At 40.6% G+C, this 20,454-nt stretch overlaps 1 protein-coding gene across 2 annotated transcripts in view; it reads right to left on the bottom strand.

Moving 5' to 3' along the window:
• Nucleotides 1-7,538: 7,538 nt before the first annotated feature.
• The window catches only part of drd2a (dopamine receptor D2a), a 126,321-nt gene continuing 113,405 nt past the window's right edge, over nucleotides 7,539-20,454 (bottom strand). For both annotated transcript variants that reach the window (XM_054742687.2, XM_054742686.2), the window contains exons 4-8: nucleotides 15,674-15,810; nucleotides 13,737-13,945; nucleotides 9,698-9,784; nucleotides 9,166-9,550; nucleotides 7,539-8,815 (exon numbers count right to left, since the gene is read on the bottom strand). In XM_054742687.2, the coding sequence (XP_054598662.1) occupies nucleotides 8,619-8,815; nucleotides 9,166-9,550; nucleotides 9,698-9,784; nucleotides 13,737-13,945; nucleotides 15,674-15,810 (1,015 nt within the window). In that variant the 3' untranslated portion in view covers nucleotides 7,539-8,618. The remainder of the gene's footprint in view (nucleotides 8,816-9,165; nucleotides 9,551-9,697; nucleotides 9,785-13,736; nucleotides 13,946-15,673; nucleotides 15,811-20,454) is intronic.

Below are 20,454 nucleotides of genomic sequence, written 5' to 3'. Positions count from 1 at the left end.
AGGGAGTGTGTGACTGTGTTTGTGTATGACTGTATATGTCAGGTGGGGCCTTTGACTCCTCCCTTCTCCCGGGACTTCTTTTGATGATATAGATCTTCGTCCCCCCTCTCCCTGCCACACCTGGTATGGAGTGCGGTGCCTTGGTCTGCCTGGGTTGTGGCTCCCGGGCCAGGGAGTAGATTTTTGGCGTCTGCCTGACCAATCCCGGTAGCTGCCTGGTGGGGTCTGGGTCCCTGGGCTCTGCTGGGTCCCCAGCAGGGCTGGTCACCTCTGGGTCCCGGGTCGCTGGGTCCCGGGCTCGTTCGGCTAGGGGGTGGGAGGCTACGGGCGGGCTGTGGGTTTGCCACCGGTATCTCCCGGGACTCTGCCGGCTGCTGGTTGTGGCCTCCCGGGGCGATCCTCTGCACATCTCGAGGGGGGTGGGGGCTTTTCTGGTTGCAGTCTCCCTGGGGTTCCTGTGCTCTGTGACAGCTCCTGGATCTCTGGGACTTGGAGCTCCCTTCGTCTCCTGCACGTCTTTAGGGGTCAGATCTGTGGCCCCTCACACTCTCTATTGGACGCTCCTATAGAGAAACAAGCGCGTGTACACACACAGGTGCTCACATGGTGCTCTCAAAAGTATGGACTTGGGCATGTTCAACACATGCCTTGAGGCTATGGTGGGCACTTAATGCACTGTGATTTATTATCGTGTGATTGTTCAGTTAAACAATGTTAATTTTATATTTCTTCATCAAGTCGACGCAGTGATAGCTTAATCTTGTTATATTGTTGTTTTATCCCATTTTTTGTGTATTTTTTTTCTCTTTCTGCAGGTCCAGAAGCAGACTATTGTTCATTATTATTATATATATTTTTGTTATATTTTGTCATAATGTGATTCCACATTGAACCTTAAAGTGTTATTTACACTATCAAAAAGTATCTGTGTGAATAAGAAACACAATTTTCATATGAATGATTCGGTAAAATAACTATTCAAAACAGCTCTGTATTTGAAATATTCTTTTTTAAAAGCACACTACAAGTCATCAGTGTCTCTACCGAAATGATCAACAACACAAAATGATTTCGACACCTGATTTTATACAGATATTTGTTTTCTTCATTCCTCAGCATCAATTTGACCAAATAAAATGTGAATTGTGGCGCCTCAACAGCTGTTCGATGATAGAAGTTGGCCAAGGGGCAAATAAAATCCTAACACCCTTGTATGTGGTGCATATCCATTAAGCTGGTTCACGAATAACATCACATCAGTCAGCTGCTGCCTTAAGGGATTCAAAATAACTGGGGGGAAAGGAGAGAAAAAACTCGCCTTCTTTACTCATGTTGTCGTACGGTGAAGCGACAGGGAAACCAAGAGATAAGGAAAACTTTTGCTGATATCACAAACCTTTGTAATTCAGGCACATTATTAGTGTGGCATGCATGATAAAACACAAGTTTGGCTAAATAGGATATTATCCTTCATTACAACTTCTGATTTTGGAAAACTACAGTGAAAATACATTTGGATGGCTTGACATTTTGAGAATGTGGTACTTCCTGCACCAGTTCACTAATTAATTATAAATTTGGAGCACTTTCAGTCTCTCAGAAAGTTTTAAACACTTGCATCAGCATTTTTTTAAAAGACATAGCCATCACAAAATAAGACAGGGCCCCTAATGATTCACTTGTGTTACTGAAGCTCTCACTACAGTTCAAAGGGTTGAAACTCTGCACCTTTCATCCTGAATAGAAAAACGTTCCTCAGGCATGAAATGAAGCATTCTTAAAAGCAAAACACTCTTAAATTAACTCAAAAGACTTGTGCATGTTGGAATAAACACATTAATCATAAGTGAAAGGCCAGCATTTCTTCCAAAAATATTGTGCAAAGAATTAAAGATCAAACTTCTATATTTATGAGTCATGAATGTAATTTTACTTACATTCAGTCAGCCTTTCTTTTGCTGCATTCTCAGCTCTGACCTTTCCATATCCATCTCAAAGTTTGAATGGTTTGTCTCTTAGAAAATGCTTTTTAACTTCACAACTCTCTAGTCAGCACAGGAGCAAAACAGCACTTATTACATTTTTATTATTTATATCATTGCATAAGTTTCCTAAAAAACACTCTCTACTTTTCCCAACTGCACGATGTGCATTTTAGGAAATCATCCAATCTCAGGTGTCAGATATCAGACAGAGAAAAAAAGCTTCAGGTTTCATCCAAAAACCCATCAGACTTCTGACTAAATAGTGCCAGACAAAACGGTCTCAGGAAAAAAGTCATCTAACAAAAAGGAATAAGGAAAAACAGCAAAGAAAATAAGTTGTTAAACCAAAAGCCATCAGAAAAAGTGTTGTCAGACAAAACACTCTTTTTTTTCCTGAAGCCTTTTGGTTTGACAACTCTTTTTCTGAAGCCTTTTAGACAACTTTGATCCTGATGGCTTTTGGTTTGATAATTTTTTTTTCCTGAAGCAGTTTTTCATGAGGCCTTTTTTGACTATTAGGTCAGAAGTCTGATAGGTTTTTGAATGAAACCTGAGGCTTTTTTCTCCATTGTCTGATGTCTGACACCTGAGACCTGAGGATGTCTTAAAATGTACACCGTATAATTGACACCCACGTGTAACACTCTACATGTTAGATTGATTTCTTCCGTAAACAAAATAAAACATGCATATTTACAAAACCCTAACCACTCAGAAAAAAGTGTGACAACAAGGTGGCCCAATCATTAAAAAAGTCCTAATACTGGTTTTCACAGTCAGCATTTTTACTTTAAAGCTGTTGTAGTGAATCTGCAAACAAGCTAGGTTTTGATTGTAAACATGGTCATGGAACACTTACCCCTCCGCTTGGCACTCTTCCCTGGATCCGTGTCAGCTAAAACTGGAAACTCACATTATCAGAGGATATGAGAAAGTGCTGAACACCAGTCACTGTTTTCTTACATCCAAATGTATATTGTTGTCTGTGATTTAATTTTTGTTGTTGAAGTGGTAGCAGCCGACTGTTTCTCCTTCTCTGATAGAACAGTTGCAGATAGCAGTGTTTGTGGAGGAGTTAGAGGAGATGCAGGAAGATCCGAGACAGACATGACAGGAAAATAGGAAAATAAAAACCAAGAAATCAAGACCAAGTTCTTAACAAATAAAATGCAATTAGATTGATCCCACTACATGCTTTTACCTTTATAAAGCAACAATTTATCAGCATGTAATATTTATTTATTTGATACAATTCAGATCACCTTCAAAACTCAGCCCCACACCCAGGCAAGGCACTTTGGGGGCCAAGGCAAAATAGACCCCTGCCAGGTATTGTAAGTTGAGGTGCAATTTTATTTTCTATTAGACTTTTTTATATTTGAAATAAAGTCTTTTTATTTTAATGTATCTAAAGTATCAGATCTAGACTTGGTGTCGGCAGATCCTCTGAATAAATGACTCGGACTCGAGGGCATAAAAACCTGATTGGGACATCGCTAGTGCCAACGGCAATATTTTATCATATACTGTGCCTACCTTTTTTCTCAGAGGTTTAAAATAGCATGATATGGAACCTTTAACATCTGATCATCAAATTTCATTTCATCTGAATGAGGATACAACAGAGTTTCAGAGCTAAACACTGTGGCCTTTGTTCTCTCTCCAGTGAACTACACTGACACAAGAAAAACAGGTCAATCCTGCATTTCACGAGATTTCAAAAATGAGAAGTTGCCTTTGCCAGAGGTCAGGAGCGGCTGCAACAACAGAACTTTAATGCTGTCTGTTTTGGCTCCACTCACAAAAGCCCTGCAAAAAAATAAAAATAAAAAAATCTTTCTTTTCAGGGCTTCTATCGCTCTCTGGTCTTCCTGTTAGTTTGCTGTTGTGCTAGTGTTTCCTGAAACAGGATGTTGCTGTCTTTGATTTGGTTTGAGGCTTTGGAGAATAATAATCTACTGAAGAAAAGTTTACAGAATTATTTGTTTTGGCAAAGTAGCTTCCTAAAAAGTTTTGGAAATATGTTTTTAAATTCAAACTGTAATTGGGTATAGAGATAATATTTTTGTCGTCATGCATTTGGCACATCATTTTGAACAGAGGTAAGGCTGGGAGGCAGGTGAAGTGTCTCGCTCACGGATGCAACAGCAGAATGAATGACCTGGAATCAAACTGGCAACCCTCCAAATCACTGGAGGACCTGCTTCACCTCCTGAGCCGCAGTTGCCTACTGGATCAACATCTAGTACACTTTTCTTTTATGAAGCGTATTAGAAATATCTCATCAGCCTTCATTTAGCCCTTCACATTAGAGCTCTCAGCATCACCTGTTTTTTCCACTGTGTGCCACGACCGTAACAAGGTACAAAAAGAATGTTGTTGTAAAATTCCGATGATTACATTAAAACCAGTTGTCACATTTAAGAGGAAAATCATAATTCTTTAACATTTATGAATCAAGAGACAAATCTGCCTATCGATCTCCTGCTCCATTTGTCCCTCACTCGTGAACAAGTCCCCAAGACACTTAAACTCCTCCCCTAGAGACAGGACCTCGTCCATGACCTGGAGAAGGCATTCTACCCTTCTCCGATTCAAGTCCATGGCTTTGGATTTAGACGGGCTGATTTTCATCCCAGCTACTTCACAATCAGATGTGAACCGCTTGTCACATTTAAGGGGAAAAATCCCCATTCTTTCACATTTATGAACCAAGAAACAAAGTAAACAAACCAGAAAAGGTAAAAACATCCATTCATCTAGCTTTATGCATTTATCTAAGACTAGGTTGCATGAACAGTTTAAGAAGACCTCACATGACCCTTCTCTTTCCAGCTCACCCAGTGGAACACCAAGTTGATCTCAGGACATCTGTGAGGTATAAGCTCTTTAGAAGTCCCATGTCTGCCTCGTGGCTACCTTTGGGTGAGACAGGGGCGGATTTAGGACTGAAGAAGATCCGGGGCTTAACACACACACACACACACACACACACACACACGCACGCGTGCACACACACACACACACGTGACACACACTAGTCAACATCATATATATTTGTCTTGTACCACATAATTTTTAATCTGAAGCTACATATTAAGCATATTCAGGGCAGAATATTGTTCCTGTTAGTGTTTAGTGTGAGATGATAGTAAATATTCCCTTTCTTTCTCCAACAACTTTACCTGATAGTAAGCTAACTTTAGGCAAACCAGCAGCACAACAAATATTTTCAAATAAGACTCACAAACCTGAGTCAACTCCAGTCTCATCAAAGCTGGGGTTCTGTCATTGTACTTTTTGTCTAAAAAACGTCCTTATGTCCATCTTCACTCATGCGTTTCAAGCAGAGTGTAGAAGAAACCAGGCACTGCAGAAGAAGCCGGCTGCTGAAGGGCTTCTTCTTCAGTGGTGGAGTCTCAGGCAGGCTGCATACAAACTCCTGCTCGCTGCTCCCTCTCTGTTGGACTTTGGTACTGCACGCTACTTCCACGTTTGAGATCCGGGGCTTTTCATAAAACACTCGGGGCTTGAGCCCAAGTAGCCAGGCTTAACGCCACCCCTGGGGTGAGACATGTCTGAATCATCTTATTGGAACATATCCGGGAGTCATCCTTACCAAATGCTTACTTAAACACCCAGTTCACCAATTTTTCCATGCATTTTCAGTGATCTCTAGCATATATGAATGTCTTGTGAGCCGATACTTGTGGAACATACACTCTGGCACTCCTGCTTCAGGAACTGGGCAACAGCTGAGTTGAGCTGAACACAGCAGTATTTGGAGTCTTATTTCCTGATATTTGGACATCTAACCTCTAATTGGATATCAGCAACACGGCTCTACCACTGACTGCTCTGCAACGTTGATGTTTTATCTCCACAAATAACAAAAGTCTGAAGAAGTTCTGCATGTTGTGAAGTTGCTAATGCTAATGATTTGCTTCTATTAGTTGAGACATTCTCTACTTTTTCCAGGATGCTAAATCAACAACAGCCTTCCCCGTCATGAGCCAAATTAGGTGAATCCACGAATGCTAATTCCCAATGTGACGTGCAATTGTCAGGATATTCCAACCTGAGTTTCCCCATCTTTTTCTCCAGGCCTCTACTGCAGGAAGTAGTTTTGAAGACTTCGCATTCAGCCTGCATGTGATGGTCAGAGTGACTGATCCTATTTCAAAAATAGCAACTTGAAAAATAAATGGTTTCTCAGTGAACATGGCCTTTGAGCTAAATTGGCTCCTTACAGCGTAGAGCAGTGCTGACTCAACTCTGAGCTACTCTCAAATAGCAGAATCCCCCTGTCAATGACTTTTTATGGTCTTTTGCATTCTGGTTAAAAACCAATCCTCACCCAGATGTGACTGTTGGTGACAAATAGCAAAATGTGCTTGTGAAGGTGGTTTCAAAATTTCTCGTAGTAGTTGAGTCGCGGGGGCTTGCAGCTGTGCCGCCTGATGCGAAATGTGTTCAAAAGTTTTTCCATGACAGATGTTTTCTTAAAACAGTGATAAAGTCACTGTGGACCTCTGCATCCCACCTGGTTTCCTTCTTTTAATTTACAAGAAATGTGAATGAACTCTGACCCCTACTTCACACTGGAGGCCTTAGGGGAGCGGAATGGCAGCGGAGCAGTTTACTTGTGAGTTTCGCTGCCTGTTAGTACACACCGGGAGAATCTCAGCCAAGGAGCGGCGTCTCTGCCGTGCTCCTAGCTGGACTTGCAAGACCACAAAATCCCTGGAGGCTTCAAAGTTTACAGTTTGCTTATGTCATCCGCTATTAAACCAAAAAGAAGGAAATCACAATTGATTTCACTGATGTCATAAATGATGTTTCTCTCCACTGCCAGGATTAAAGCCATGAAAAACGCACTGCTGCACTTTTAGAACGATGCTGTGAGTAAATAAGACTTTAGGTCACATGTATTGATGTAATCTACAAACATATGAAATTGCATCACTGCAGCCTTTCATTTTGAAAATTAGAGGTTTTACACTGATACCATGTGTGATTCCCTGTCTAGTCCTATGTTAACTGCGGAAATTGATGTGTCTCAGAAGCGGTTCGCTGCAAAAATAGAACCTGATCCTATCTTTAGCAGAGTGGTGCAGCGAGCCGCTTCTGACATGTGCCTGAAAATTTCTGCATCGCGGCTAGTTTGAATCACCCCCATAAACTATAATGGATTGTATTTGAAGCAGCAATGTTTTGCTGCCATTCTATGACGCTGATGCTTCCAGTGTGAAGTAGGGGTGAGGAGATGTTGGAGACAAATTTGGAAAAGATACACATCTCATCTGCAGCCTGTTTACCTGCCCTTTTACTAAAACTACTAGCAGGTCCTTTCCTTTCATATTCACATCAAATGTAATGTTTCTGTTTATACACTCAATGCTGTTGTGTTCAGTGCTGTATGCCAGATCGTAGTTTTCAACCCAATCTCAGTTTGAGCAAAGGTAATAGAAGAAATCTGGAAGGTTGTAGATAACAATGCCTTAAATGTTGATCTAAATATGCTGCAATATATGTCACCCTGAGCAACAAGGATTTACTGCTTGGAGCTTTTATTTCAGGATATTTTTCCTTTTTTTTTTCTTTTTACCAAATTTACCTCAGTCTTGCATGTAAAAGGCCTCGGGAGAAGCTTCAGGAGGTTCACACATCGTAATATTTAAACCTGGAGGCAGCAAACTCCACAGGTAGGTCATTAGTTTGCTTTGAAACAGTTCCACTGCAGAAACACGCTTGTTAGCACCAACATTTATCATATCAGTGACAAGTAATTAATAAATCATATATTGTAAACATTGCTATGTGGAACTTAACATGGGTATTTTATTTTTTGGGAATTCTTTTGGTATTTTGTACATACATTTTTAAAATTTTTTTATGAAAAGTCAAATAGAGGAGTGGTGTAGCATGCATCACATTTCCATTGCAGGCATATAATCACAGTTACTGTGTTTTAAAACTATGTACATTACAGCAAACAAAATAATAATGATAAGAGCTTAATTTATAAAACTGCAAAACTGCAGATATTGGCATCGTCACATTTTACAGAAAGTTAATCTTCTCTTCGACACACATTCCCCTCAGTGAGAGAGCTGATTAACACTGCAATGAACACTGATGTGATATTTTTGGGATTTCCAGAAGTTTTTTCATAATCATTAAAACATAAAATTGACAGACACACACACACACACACACACACACACGCACGCACGCACGCACGCACGCACACACACACACACAGAAAATCAGTTTGCAACTTGCATGTGTGTAGTTATACACAGATGGCTCCTTACGTAACAAGCACAATGACTTCGGAGAACAATGTTACTTTTTTTTCTTCCACATTGTTACAGACTTTTCTTGTTTTACATTCAGTTATTTGGAGAGCACAACTCCTCAAACAATTCACACACAGAGCCAACATGCCTTCCAAGGAGACACTCTGCTGTTTTTCTTCTTCTTTTCTCTTTGTTTCTTAAAACTCCGATTGCAGTTTTCCCATGTGGTGCATTTTTTCCTGAACAGGATGAGGTATTTGCCAGAAGAGATGGCCTAACCCTTTTTAGTTTTCACTTCTCCTCCAGTCAGATCAGTAAGAGATGCAGCAGCTCAGCAGTGCAGGATCTTAATGAACGCCTTCCTGAACTCGATATTAAAGGTGGTGTATATGATGGGATTTACAGCGCTGTTCACGTAGCCCAGCCAAGTGAACGCGTTATACATCTCAGCGGGAACTTTGCATTTGGTGCAGTGGGTGTTCAGGATATGTGTGATGAAAAATGGCAGCCAACAAATGATGAATACACCTGAGGAGATAAGAGTGGAAAAAAGGGCATGAGTTGGAGAAAAACAAGGGAACGGGGAAAACGCCCTAAATCTTAAACACGTGTGTGTGTTTTCTTGCATCATTGTTTTAAGATCTTTTAGGTTTTTCCAATTTTTTTAGATGAAGATAAAAGCCTTCAAATAGACGACTAATTACTACTAGGACCGCTCCTTGTGATTAGCTAGAACCAGATCAAATATTTGGTTTTCATCAGGTTGAGCTTTGTTCTGTTCTGGTGTGATTTTATGATTGTGATCTGAGCTCAATTTAAACAAAACACAGAATGATTTGAACAAAACAGGAAGTTACAAAAGAAATGTTTCAACATACCAAGAACAATGGCTAACATCTGAGTAGCTTTCTTCTCCTTCTGCTGGGAGATCTTTCTCTTGCTCATGGTTTTAACAGAAGTCTGAGTCTTGCCATTAGGTAAGGCTTGCGTCTGGAAGGTTTTGGCTATAACAGGCGCTGGCTCTGACAGAGCCTCCTTGGGCTCGCCATTCTTCTCCGCTTTGTGGCCCTCCTCAGGAGGTGTGGGAGGTGTGGAGGTGGGGCTAGCATTGGCCTTGTCAGGCATTAGCTGCTGGTGGCTGGTGGCCGGAGTGTCTCCAAGAACACCCTGTGCCTGATGTTTCTGCTTCTGGCTGCTGCCACTGTTGTTCAGCTCATCTAGCTCCAAATCTTCCCCCTCAGTGGCCGCATCTTTGATAAAAATCTGAACATCAGCAGCAGAACACAGATTCAGATGATCATTTTAACTAGATTACAGGCAATAGATATACCACACGTTTGTGTTTTGTTTCAGCAAAAATGATCTGAAGGGGGAAATAATTGTTCTAAAGGGAAAAAAGGGGAAACACACCACTTTCTTCTTGTTCATGGGTAGACTTCCATTAGATTTAACAATCATGGTACACAACCTCACATCCTCTGGATGAGTGCACTTGTCCTGAAATGGAAAAAAAAAATGCTGTGTCATGCAAGGAGAGTACAGTGTCAGAGCCACTGACAGGAGGTTGTTTAAGAACAGAACAGTTGTGTCTTTCAGATCAGTCAAGGGCAGAGCTAAAAAAAAGATTCGTTTTTTTATTTAAACACCAATTTATTCACCCGACTAAGTTTTCAGCTGCAAAATGACATTTTCGTTTATTTTACCAACATATAAATTAATGTAACAGTTAAAGGAGACATAACATGCTTTTAAGTTATTCCTTTTTACATCTAAATCCTTCAGTTGGGGGTCTAAAAACAGTGGAACTGCAGTTCTTTGGTCTGATTTCCTCATTATTGTTGCTCTACAGACCCTCATCTACCCCAGTTCTGAGGAGAGTCTTGAGAACGAGCCGTTTTGGGGTACTGTCTCTTTAAACTGGAGGAGGAGCCGTAAACTCCGCCCCCTCCATAGTGCAGTCCTGTACTCTCCTCCCCCAGTCGGACTTTGTAGTTCTATAGAGAAATCATGATTTAGAATAGCAGATTTAGCATAGCATATTAGCATTTTTAAACCACGTGGGGAGAGTAGTTCATCAAGCTGTTTCATGGCTGCTAACTCTCTCATGCATTTGTCTGTAGTCACTCACACACACCCGTCACGGCCGACGGAGGGACAAGCGAGCACGCAAACGCGCGCGCGCGCGCACACACACACACACACACAAGGAATGCTGCTTGCTTATTTCTGTAAAAAATGTTTAAAAAAATGATACAGCTCATTAAAACACCATTCAAAGAATATATTTTATTAAGATCTCTATCTATATACATACATATAATTATAAATAATTTTATAAGTAGTCTTATTTTATATTGGGTGTCTTAATGGCTGAAAATGGATAAAAAGCAGTTACATTTTAATTTAAAGATTTGAGATTCTAGTCAAAAATAAAGAACATTCCTCCAAGTGTTCTTTAATGTCATCATTATAATTCTAATGCTTACAACTTTGTTTTTATTGTCTGCAATGCGTAGCCTATATCTTTATTAAATGTGTTTAGCTGTAAAGTGGTAATTCTCTCTAATGTGTACAGAGAGGTGGACATCAGTGCTGCAGTGAAATTCCCAAGATCAGTCTGCTTTGCTAACAAATATAGTTAAATCTTACCTGCATTCTAAATAAATACCGTTAGGTGAAAACATCAGTAGGCATTGAGTTATTGATACAATCCCTAACAGCCAGAATGGAAGAAGAGCATGCTGGGTCATCCTGGACCTGAGCCTGTTCTGTGTATTTACCTACAGGGTGCAATAAATGTCTACAAGGCTGAGTTTGGACCATTACATCTAAAAGAAAGCATACAATCAGTGATTTTTTTATTGTTTACATTAATATACAAATTTTCTAAGTATTAACCTCACAGCAAATAAGTAGAACAATATAATAAACAGGCTTTAGTAGTTAAAACAGGCGTTGTGCACACAGGTGCTTTGTGTCTCGGTGCTGGTGGTCTAGGTCTCAGAGTTCCTGTCCTCCTGCCGTCTTCTGTTGTCCTCAGGATACGGATTGATGTTTCCTGATGATGAGGGAGGGGCAGTATGTGGGCTTCAAACTGGTCCTGGACAACAGTGGGAGACCTCCGTTGTCTGAATACTGAGACCAGAGAGTTGGTGAGATGCAGATCTTCTCTACCTCATCTAGAAACGGAGTTGGTTCAGGGAAAACTTTTCCAAAGACCAGTTCCATGATGTCATCGCCATATTCTGCAATGATAGACAATAACTTTAATGACATATTTTGTTTACAAGCAGCTTTAGGAAAGTTGTTTCTTTAGCTTTCATGTTTATAGTCACGTTTGTGTTTGTTCACAAGTTCACTTTGCTGCAGTGACTTCATATTTTCCTACAAATGTAATAAAATAGTGACACTAAAATTATACAAATGATTCCTTATGAAAGGAAGCTCATTAGAGAGCGGTGCAGACACTCACTACATGCTGCAGCTGTTTTTGTAGGCCAGCTGCTGCTGAATTTGGGGAAAGTTATTCTGCACACATCCAGATCAGATGGTCGATTACAGAAAATAATGTAATTCAATAATTTCTAAACAGACTAAACAAGTAAAACATCAAATAAATCACTCTGCTGTCATCAGACGGAGTGATTCAGGGGGTGAGGTGTTCTTAATGATGAGGGTGGCTGAGGTGTGTCATCACTCACTTTGGTCTGGTCCAGACCGTCTCTTTACTGGTGGGTCTCCTTCCTCAGTAGGTGACGTGAAACGCCAACATCTGAACGTTCTGTGTTCCTTAGAGGAGAAGAAAAGTAACATTAGCAAGCTGGCTAAATTATTTTTTACTAGCATCTCAAGGACTTGGAGAAGCAGATCTTCACTTACCTAAACATCAGACCAGTTTGTCCCAGCTGAGCTCATCAGGGCGTTAGTCTGACAGCCTGTCAGTGAAACATGGCTCCAGTCTTCTGGATGTGGACTCTAAAAAGCAAAGGAACATTTTTACTTTGTTTTAATTATTTTACAGCCAATTTGATCAGCTTTCCGACGCTCACGCTCATACAGACGGTGAGCTTTGCTGCGTCTGACTGATGCAGAGTTAGTTTTTATATCTGCAGTGAGACAAAAAACTAACCTCACTTCACTTAGAGATCGTTCTTTAAAACTCTATTAAATCCACTGTGTTGACGCACTTTAATGACTTTGTCACGCTGCATTTTAGCTGATATGGGACTTTATTTACTGGATGCTAAGATTACATCACACTCATGTAGAATAACACACAGGCTCTCTGCTGTTACAATCAGTGGGAGGTTATCATCTGGTGTAAAAGAAGGCGTTGATCAGAAATCACGTTTTATTCCACGAAAATCAGCCAAATCCACATTAATCTGGGTGCTAACTTTACTAGCATACTGTGCTAGCGATAGCAAGCCGGATGCTAACGCTTTAGTGCTGCTAATGCCTGTAAATCTAAAATAAAGTTTGTCGACATTTTAGAGTGATATGAAGCTTACCGCTCTGCTGCTGTGTCCCGGTGCTGCCAAATTCAGATGGAAATAACTCCTTTTAGATAGATGAAGCCCTCAGTACTTAGCCACTAGCCTGGAGACAGAACGAACGAACCACGCGCGCGCACGCACACACACACACACAAACAAACGCAAACACACTACTTTTTCTTCTGTGTTTTTTTAGCAGTAGTGTCATCAGCTCCTGGGTTTAAATACTGCCACACCACCCTTCCTTAAAACGAGGAACAGTTTTGAGCTGTGTGTGGCTAAAATAACCAGACATTCTGCATTTTTCCAATAGGACTACAAAAAATCTTAGCGAGAAGAAAAAATGGCGGATTGGCTCTGTGTTTAGCCGAGGGCCATTATCATATTTGGTAGTTATCCTCACTAAATTAATTACTGATGTAATAGATAATGTAAAAACTGAACGGGTGGACAAATATGCCCAAAACTTAATTATTAAATATCTAAATAGCAACTCCAGTGAATAATATAAGCCTTTTTGCTCACTTAGACACTTAAAATGTGAAACACACCGTGTTAATGGATAAAAAAGTGGGTTTTTCATGTTATGTCTCCTTTAAAGTACGAAAGCAATCCATAGTTCTGTGTTTTCAAACATAAGGAAATCATTATTCCCCCTGTAGGATATTTCCTTCCTGGTGTGTTGCTGTTTCATACAATGCCTCCTGTAAAGCAATCACATATAATTGAATGGAAGAAGAGAAGAGAAAAGAAAAGCCCTGTCTGGGGACAAAAACTAATGAAAAGTTTTAGTTTTCTTTTACAAATGAGCTGGCAAATTGCTCCTCTAACATGGTAAAATACTATATATAAAAGACTTCTAGTGTAACAAAGAGGTAAATCATTTGAAGCTTCATACTGAAGTCATAAATGTGCTGGTTGTGAACAGGCGTCGTATTTCAGCGGCTGCTCACCTTCAGCGAAGTGGCTACGTCCGTTTCAGCAGGCTGACAGACGCGACGCTTTGGCTTGGTGTTCACACGTTTCCTGCGCTTCCTCAGGACCACATAAATTTGCACATAAACCAGCAAGGTGATGATAAAGGGCACGTAGAAGGACACGATGGAGGAGTACACCACAAAGGCTGGATTGGCGATCACACAGAGAGTCTCATCACGAGTAGCTGGGGAGATAAGAACACAGTGAATAAAAACATTCAACTGCACTATCCAAAGAAAAGAAGAGCGCTTGTTGGGCTCGAACTATGGCTCGTTCTTTGGGTCTGATTGCTTTAAGAATAGCCAAAAAGAAAATGCAATCACTCTTCTAAACTCCCTTCACTTGGAGGTCAGTCACACAGCGTGCCCTCTTTTACGCCTCCATCTATTGCAAGTCTTATCACTCATCCAGAATGCTGCCATATGGTTTAAATCAGGTGCCAAATGAGATAAAGCCTCCCCAATTTGAATCTTGCAGCAGTACAACTGAACCCATACACACTCTTATGTAAAGAGGAGATATTTTATTTTCAGTTTAAGGAGTCAGTGGTTTATTCAGCCTGCACACCTGGAGCAGTAAAGGTCTTGCTGAAGATTTCCCGAACGAAAGTATTTTTCAGTGGATTTAAGGACTACTTAAACCCTTTTAAAGTTCACAGTACCACTTCACATTCTCTTCTTGGCAGTAGGGGTTCATTTTTCTGTTGCTACTTTTTTAAACTCAGCTGCAGAGAGCAAAGAGAAATACTTGTGAGAGTTGCTCTTTGCAAACTGCAGCCCACATTGTGGTTGCACATCTTTGTGCTGGAGATAAAGTCTCCTTTGTTGTCCTGCCAAATGTGACAAAGACTTTTGGACCTAATGGGTCTCCGAGCAAAAAAAAAAAACTGATTAGAAGCAAGGGGTAGAAGTCAGGCCCAAATTCATCGATGGATTGCCCATTTCTAACCTTTATGCTATGGTACCCGCACATTACATCATTGTGTCCTCACTATTTGGGCTGGTGATGCTACAAAAGTATTTCACTGAAGTTTAAAGGCATACTATGCAAGTATTCTTGAGCCGGTATGTGCTAAAATGACCCATTTCAGGGTTAATGAAATGTCACTCAGACCAATACCACACTTGTAACTTCAGAGTTGCTGGTCTGGTCCCAGTTAGGTTCCACTTTAGTCGTGTGGAGCCGGCATTCCAGCGCTGGAGTTTGCATTTCCTGGATGTTTTAGATCGTGAACACAGCTGATTGTTTGATTTAGTGATGAACCCCTCCTGTAGAAACTAATGAAGGCTGAGGAGACATTTCGGCACTTAGATTGAGGTGATAAAAAACCAAACGCACAGCAAGGAGATAAGTTTCCCTCATGATTTCATGACAATGAGTTAAAACAGATTCTTGGGGGTGCTAAACGCAAGCTAAAACTACCTAGTTACCCTTTAAATGATCTTTTCAAAACCAAAATAAGTGTTTGCATGCTTTTTAGAAGAGTTGCAACAAATCTTCAGACTCATGACTTCTGTAAACCCTGCTTTGTATCACCCACCGGCTGCATCTTCACTCACAGCTTGTTTGAAAGGTCTGAGCTCTGGATGAATTTACGTTACATCAAGGCTCTCAGGGGGATACGAGGAAATTCAAAGCAACAAGATGCGAGCCACAAGAGCTGATAAGAAACAGGTTGACACTGTCCAAAAAGCCTTTGAACAGCTCTGATTAGGAGCTGCATAAAAGCTCCCTTTTTTCATGACAAACACCCTACATTCCCAATGTTTACTCAAGATAACGTTAGTTTCTTGGGATATGCAACTCTTCACAAAATGAGGTGATTTCCTGAGCCCTGCTGCTGTTTCAGCTTCACAAATACAGAATGTGGATTTCAGTTTCTGTAGAGAAGATAATGATTGAATTTTCTTACCTGTGTTATTTAGGCCGAACAACAGGGGACACGAAATGGCAAAAGACAGCACCCAGACCACAGAGATCATTACAGTGACTCGTTTCTTGGAACTGTAGCGTGTGTTGTACAGCATCGGCATGGCAACTGCTGTATATCTGTAGGATGAGAATAAATGACAGTCGCCATAGTTAGAATGACAGGATGACTGTGGCAAGACTACAAGAATGACAATGTTAGCTAGATGTTAGCTTTATTTATACGATTTATGAATTAGGATTTTTGAGGCATATGTCTAAATGTGCACTCATTTGTTACCTGTTCTCTCTCTTTCTTTCTTCTCTTTTTAACCATGAATGGGATAATTTGCCTGAAGCGTGTGTGACAAGGTGGAGAAACGAGGATTCGGCCGGGATTCGATCCTCAGACTCCTGGGTGAGAGTCATGCGCAATAACCAGTCAGCCAAAGGGGACATCCCCTTGGCCAAGTAGCCAGGGCGCATGATCAATCGGAACACTGTGACAGGACGCTTACACTGCCACACGTGGCAGAGAACAGGAAGTCTACAAGTGGGTTGGACCAGAAATGTTGCCTGTCATTTGTGATCAGATCCTTTTTACGGCAGGACTGGCCCTTTGGAAACATTTATGTGCTAAATGCTTCAGATCACATCAAAATAAAAAAACACTTTCATTTTTCCTCTGGCATCTTACATGAAAGACCGTATCGTTTAACCTTGTTTCAGTGCATGATCTCATTATTAACTTTACTGTAAATACTGGAAAATTCACAGCTTTTTTAAAGTGCATCTTTCGCTGAATTCAAATGAATTTGGCTTTTTAAAGGTTTTTTTATCCATTCATCCATACATTTTAGGCCGCCTATTCAGAATTGGGTCACAGGGGCAGTAGTGTAAGCATGGAGGCCCAGACTTCCCTCTCCTCAGCCACTTAGGCCAGCTCCTCCGGGAATATCGCAAGGTGTTCCCTAGCCAGCTGAAAGACATAGTCCCTCAAGCGTGTCCTGGGTCTTCCGTTAGGTCTCCTTCCATTTGGACATGTCCGTAAAACTCGCCATGGAGATGTCAAGGAGGCGTCCTAACCAGATGCCCGAGCCACCTCAACTGGCTCTTCTCGATATCGAGGAGCAGCGGGTCTACTCCGAGCCCCTCCCGGATGGCCGAGCATCTCACCCTATCTCTAACGGAGGGCCCAGACACCCTGCGGAGAAAACTTCAGCCGCTTGTTTCCTCGATCTTGTTCGTTTGGTCACTACCCAAAGCTCGTGGCCATAGGTGAGGGTAGGATTGTAGATCGAACGGTAAATCGAGAATTTTGCCTTCTGGCTCAGCTCTCTCATCACCATGACAGACCAGCACAACATCCACTTCACTGCAGATGCAGCACCAATTTGCCTGTCGATGTTGAGATCCAGTTCTCCCTCACTTGTGAACAAGATCTCAAGACACTAAAACTCCTCCACTTGGGGCAGAACATCATCCCTGACCCGGCAAAGGCATTCTACCCTTTTCCGACTCAAGACCATGGTCGCTGATTTAGAGGAGTTGATTCTCATCCCAGCTGCTTCACACTCAGCTGCGACCCGCCCCAGTGAGAGCTGGAGATCACGTTCCGATGAAGCCAACAGGACCGTGTTATCTGCAAAACGCAGAGACTCAATCCTTAGTCTAAGAAAACGGATCCCCTCAACACCCTGGCCGAACTTGGTCGAACTCCTTCTCCAAATCCACAAAACACATGCAGGTTGGCTGGGGGAACTCCCACGCACCCTCCAGGACCCTCCTAAGGGTATAGAGCTGGTTCCGAGAACTGCATAGCTCCTCATGAATCCGAGGTTTTTTCTAAACGAGTCTTTTTTATTTATTTTTATTAAAATAAATAAAGTTTTCTATATTGTCATGAGCTTCCTATCACATTTTCACGATGGCACACTTTTACAAAGCCTTGAATAATGTGGCAAAACAAGAGTGAATATTCCAAATTTTTCGTTATAGTTATTTCTAGAAGGCTGGGGCTGAGCAAACAGTAAGGAGACTAATTAAAATCTTCCTGCACAGCTGGAGTCAGAGATATAGAACATTTTTTATTTTTGGGAAAACATAAACTTGGACTGCAAAGAGAACATCTCAGGCCATGTTGTTCTTGGCAAAAAATAAATAGAATAAATCATTAAAATATAAACGTCTGCAAGCTATTGATAGGTAAAAGAAAATGACACAGGCATTATAATAAAGCAACCTTATGATTCACAGCTGTTATTATTGTTAATATTTAATTACTAAATCATTTGAATAAAACAAAAACATAGGGATGCCTCTGTTTTCACTTACAAAACTATGTCTTGTGCCATCGTAAAAAATGTTGTGCACATTTATGAAATGAGTGGGAAGTCACAGTTGAAATGTGGTCCAACTGATTCAAGCAAAAGCTCCACACACTGTTTTCTTATCACATCCAGTCAAAATCATATAGAAAACACATTTTGTGTCACTGACTTTACTAATATTTCATAGAAATCTGAAGGCGGACTCTCCAATTCATCACCGAGGTGTGAAATATTCTAATTTTTGACAAGTGTGGTCTGATCCAACTTCCAGTTCTGCTTCTCTAAATTTCCACTGCCTACACCATCTGCTCAGCTAGAAACCACTGAAGTTAGTCCAGCATGGGTTCAGATGGAACGATGAAGGAAAGAAAAAGGGTCACAATTTTTAACGAAATTACTGACCAATATTTATTTACTTTTCACCATCGATTTGATATTTATAAAGTGAGTGGAGGAAAGAAGCAACCAGACAGAAAACGGAAACAGAATGAGAGGCTATTTTTTTAATTCTAATTGACCCTTTAGTTTTGTGGTAAAAAGAAAAATCACCTGTAAATGCTAACAATGTATGTATCAGTTATTTATAATAAATTAAAGAAAAACTCATTTGGCCCAAACCAACCATCTAATCCAGGGTTTCTTTACCCTGGTCCTCAGCACCCCTCTGTCCTACCTGTTTTCCATGTTGCCCTTTCAAACACTAGTGTTTATCTACTGCCACACACCTGACATAAATTAATGACTGATTAACAGGCTTCTGCAGCACCTGATGTTCTCCAGAGGAGCCTATTTACATTTACTCTAGAAAATTGGAGAGAACATGGCGCTCTACGCACCAGGAAGAGTCCTACTTATCCTGGAAAAATAGTCTTGTGCTTTATAAAAACAAGCTTCGACAAACTAGAACTGCTTATTTTTCAGCATCAATTGAGGAGAATAAGCATAATCCTAAATTTCTTTTCAGTACAGTTGCCAAACTTACACAGAATCATAGCTCTGAACCATCTATTCCCTTAGCCCTCAGCAGCAATGACTTCATGGGATTTTTTACAAGTAAAATTAATTCTATTAAAAACAAAATCTTAAGCATCCTCCCTAATGCGATTTCTTCTTCCTCGGTAAGTGAGGCAGCTTCAGAGGTGACTGTAGAACCTCATCTGTGCTTGAACCGTTTTGATCCAGTTGAGCTTTCAGAGATATCAAAAATATTAGCTTCATCTAAACCTTCAACTTGCATTTTAGATCCAGTCCCAACCAAAATATTTAAAGATGTATTTCCTTTGGTTACTGCCCCCATTCTAGATATAATCAATCTATCCTTAGTAAATGGATATGTACCACAGGATTTTAAGGTTGCTGTAATCAAGCCTTCACTTAAGAAGCCTTCTCTGGATCCAGATGACCCAATGAAATATAGACCAATATCTAACCTTCCATTTTTATCCAAAGTCCTGGAGAAAATAGTGGCCATCAAAGTATGTCAGCATTTAAACACTAATGCTCTGTTTGAGGAATTTCAGTCTGGTTTTAGAGAGTATCACAGCACTGAAACTGCATTAGTGAGAGTTACAAATGATATTCTCATGGCCTCAGATAAGAATCTTGTGTCTGTTCTCGTCTTGTTAGATCTCAGTGCTGCCTTTGACACAGTTGGTCACAATGTTCTTTTAGAAAGACTTGAACATGTTGTAGGGATCAAAGGAACAATGCTAGGCTGGTTTAAATCCTACCTGTCTGATAGATTTCCTTTTGTAAATGTACATGACGAATCTCCATTCTCCAGGGTTATTGTGGAGTACCACAGGGTTCAGTGCTTGGAGCAATTCTTTTTACTATATATATGCTCCCAATTGGTAAAATCATTTGACAGCATGGGATAAACTTCCACTGTTATGCTGACGATACTCAGTTATATTTATCCATTAACCCTGATGAATCTAATCGGTTAGGTAGATTACAGGCTTGTCTTGAAGACATTAAAACATTGGATGACTCTAAACTTTTTGCTTTTAAATAAAGACAAGACGGAAATTCTCATCTTTGGACCAGAAATCCAGAAAAGGAAATCACTTAGTCAATCACCTGACCTGAATGGCATTACATTAATCTCCAAGAACAAAGTAAGGAACATTGGTGTTATCTTCGACCAGGACATGTCATTCAAATCCCAAGTTAAACAGGTTTGTAGGTTTTTCTTTTTCCACCTTCGGAATATTGCTAAGATTAGAAGCATACTTTCCAGGAGTGATGCTGAAAAATTAGTTTATGCATTTATTACATCAAGACTGGATTACTGTAATTCATTACTCTCAGGAAGTCCACAGAATGTAGTTAAAAGTCTTCAGCTTGTCCAAAATGCTGCAGCTAGAGTTCTGATGAGAATTAAAAAGAGATCATATCTCTCCTGTCTTAGCTTCCCTACATTGGCTACCTGTTAAATTCAGAATAGATTTTA

Source organism: Nothobranchius furzeri, chromosome 13 (genome assembly GCF_043380555.1).
Source record: "Nothobranchius furzeri strain GRZ-AD chromosome 13, NfurGRZ-RIMD1, whole genome shotgun sequence".
Classification (NCBI taxonomy): Eukaryota; Metazoa; Chordata; class Actinopteri; order Cyprinodontiformes; family Nothobranchiidae; genus Nothobranchius; species Nothobranchius furzeri.
The sequence above is the reverse complement of the archived record's forward strand: the minus strand, read 5'-3'. Positions and strand labels throughout refer to the sequence as shown.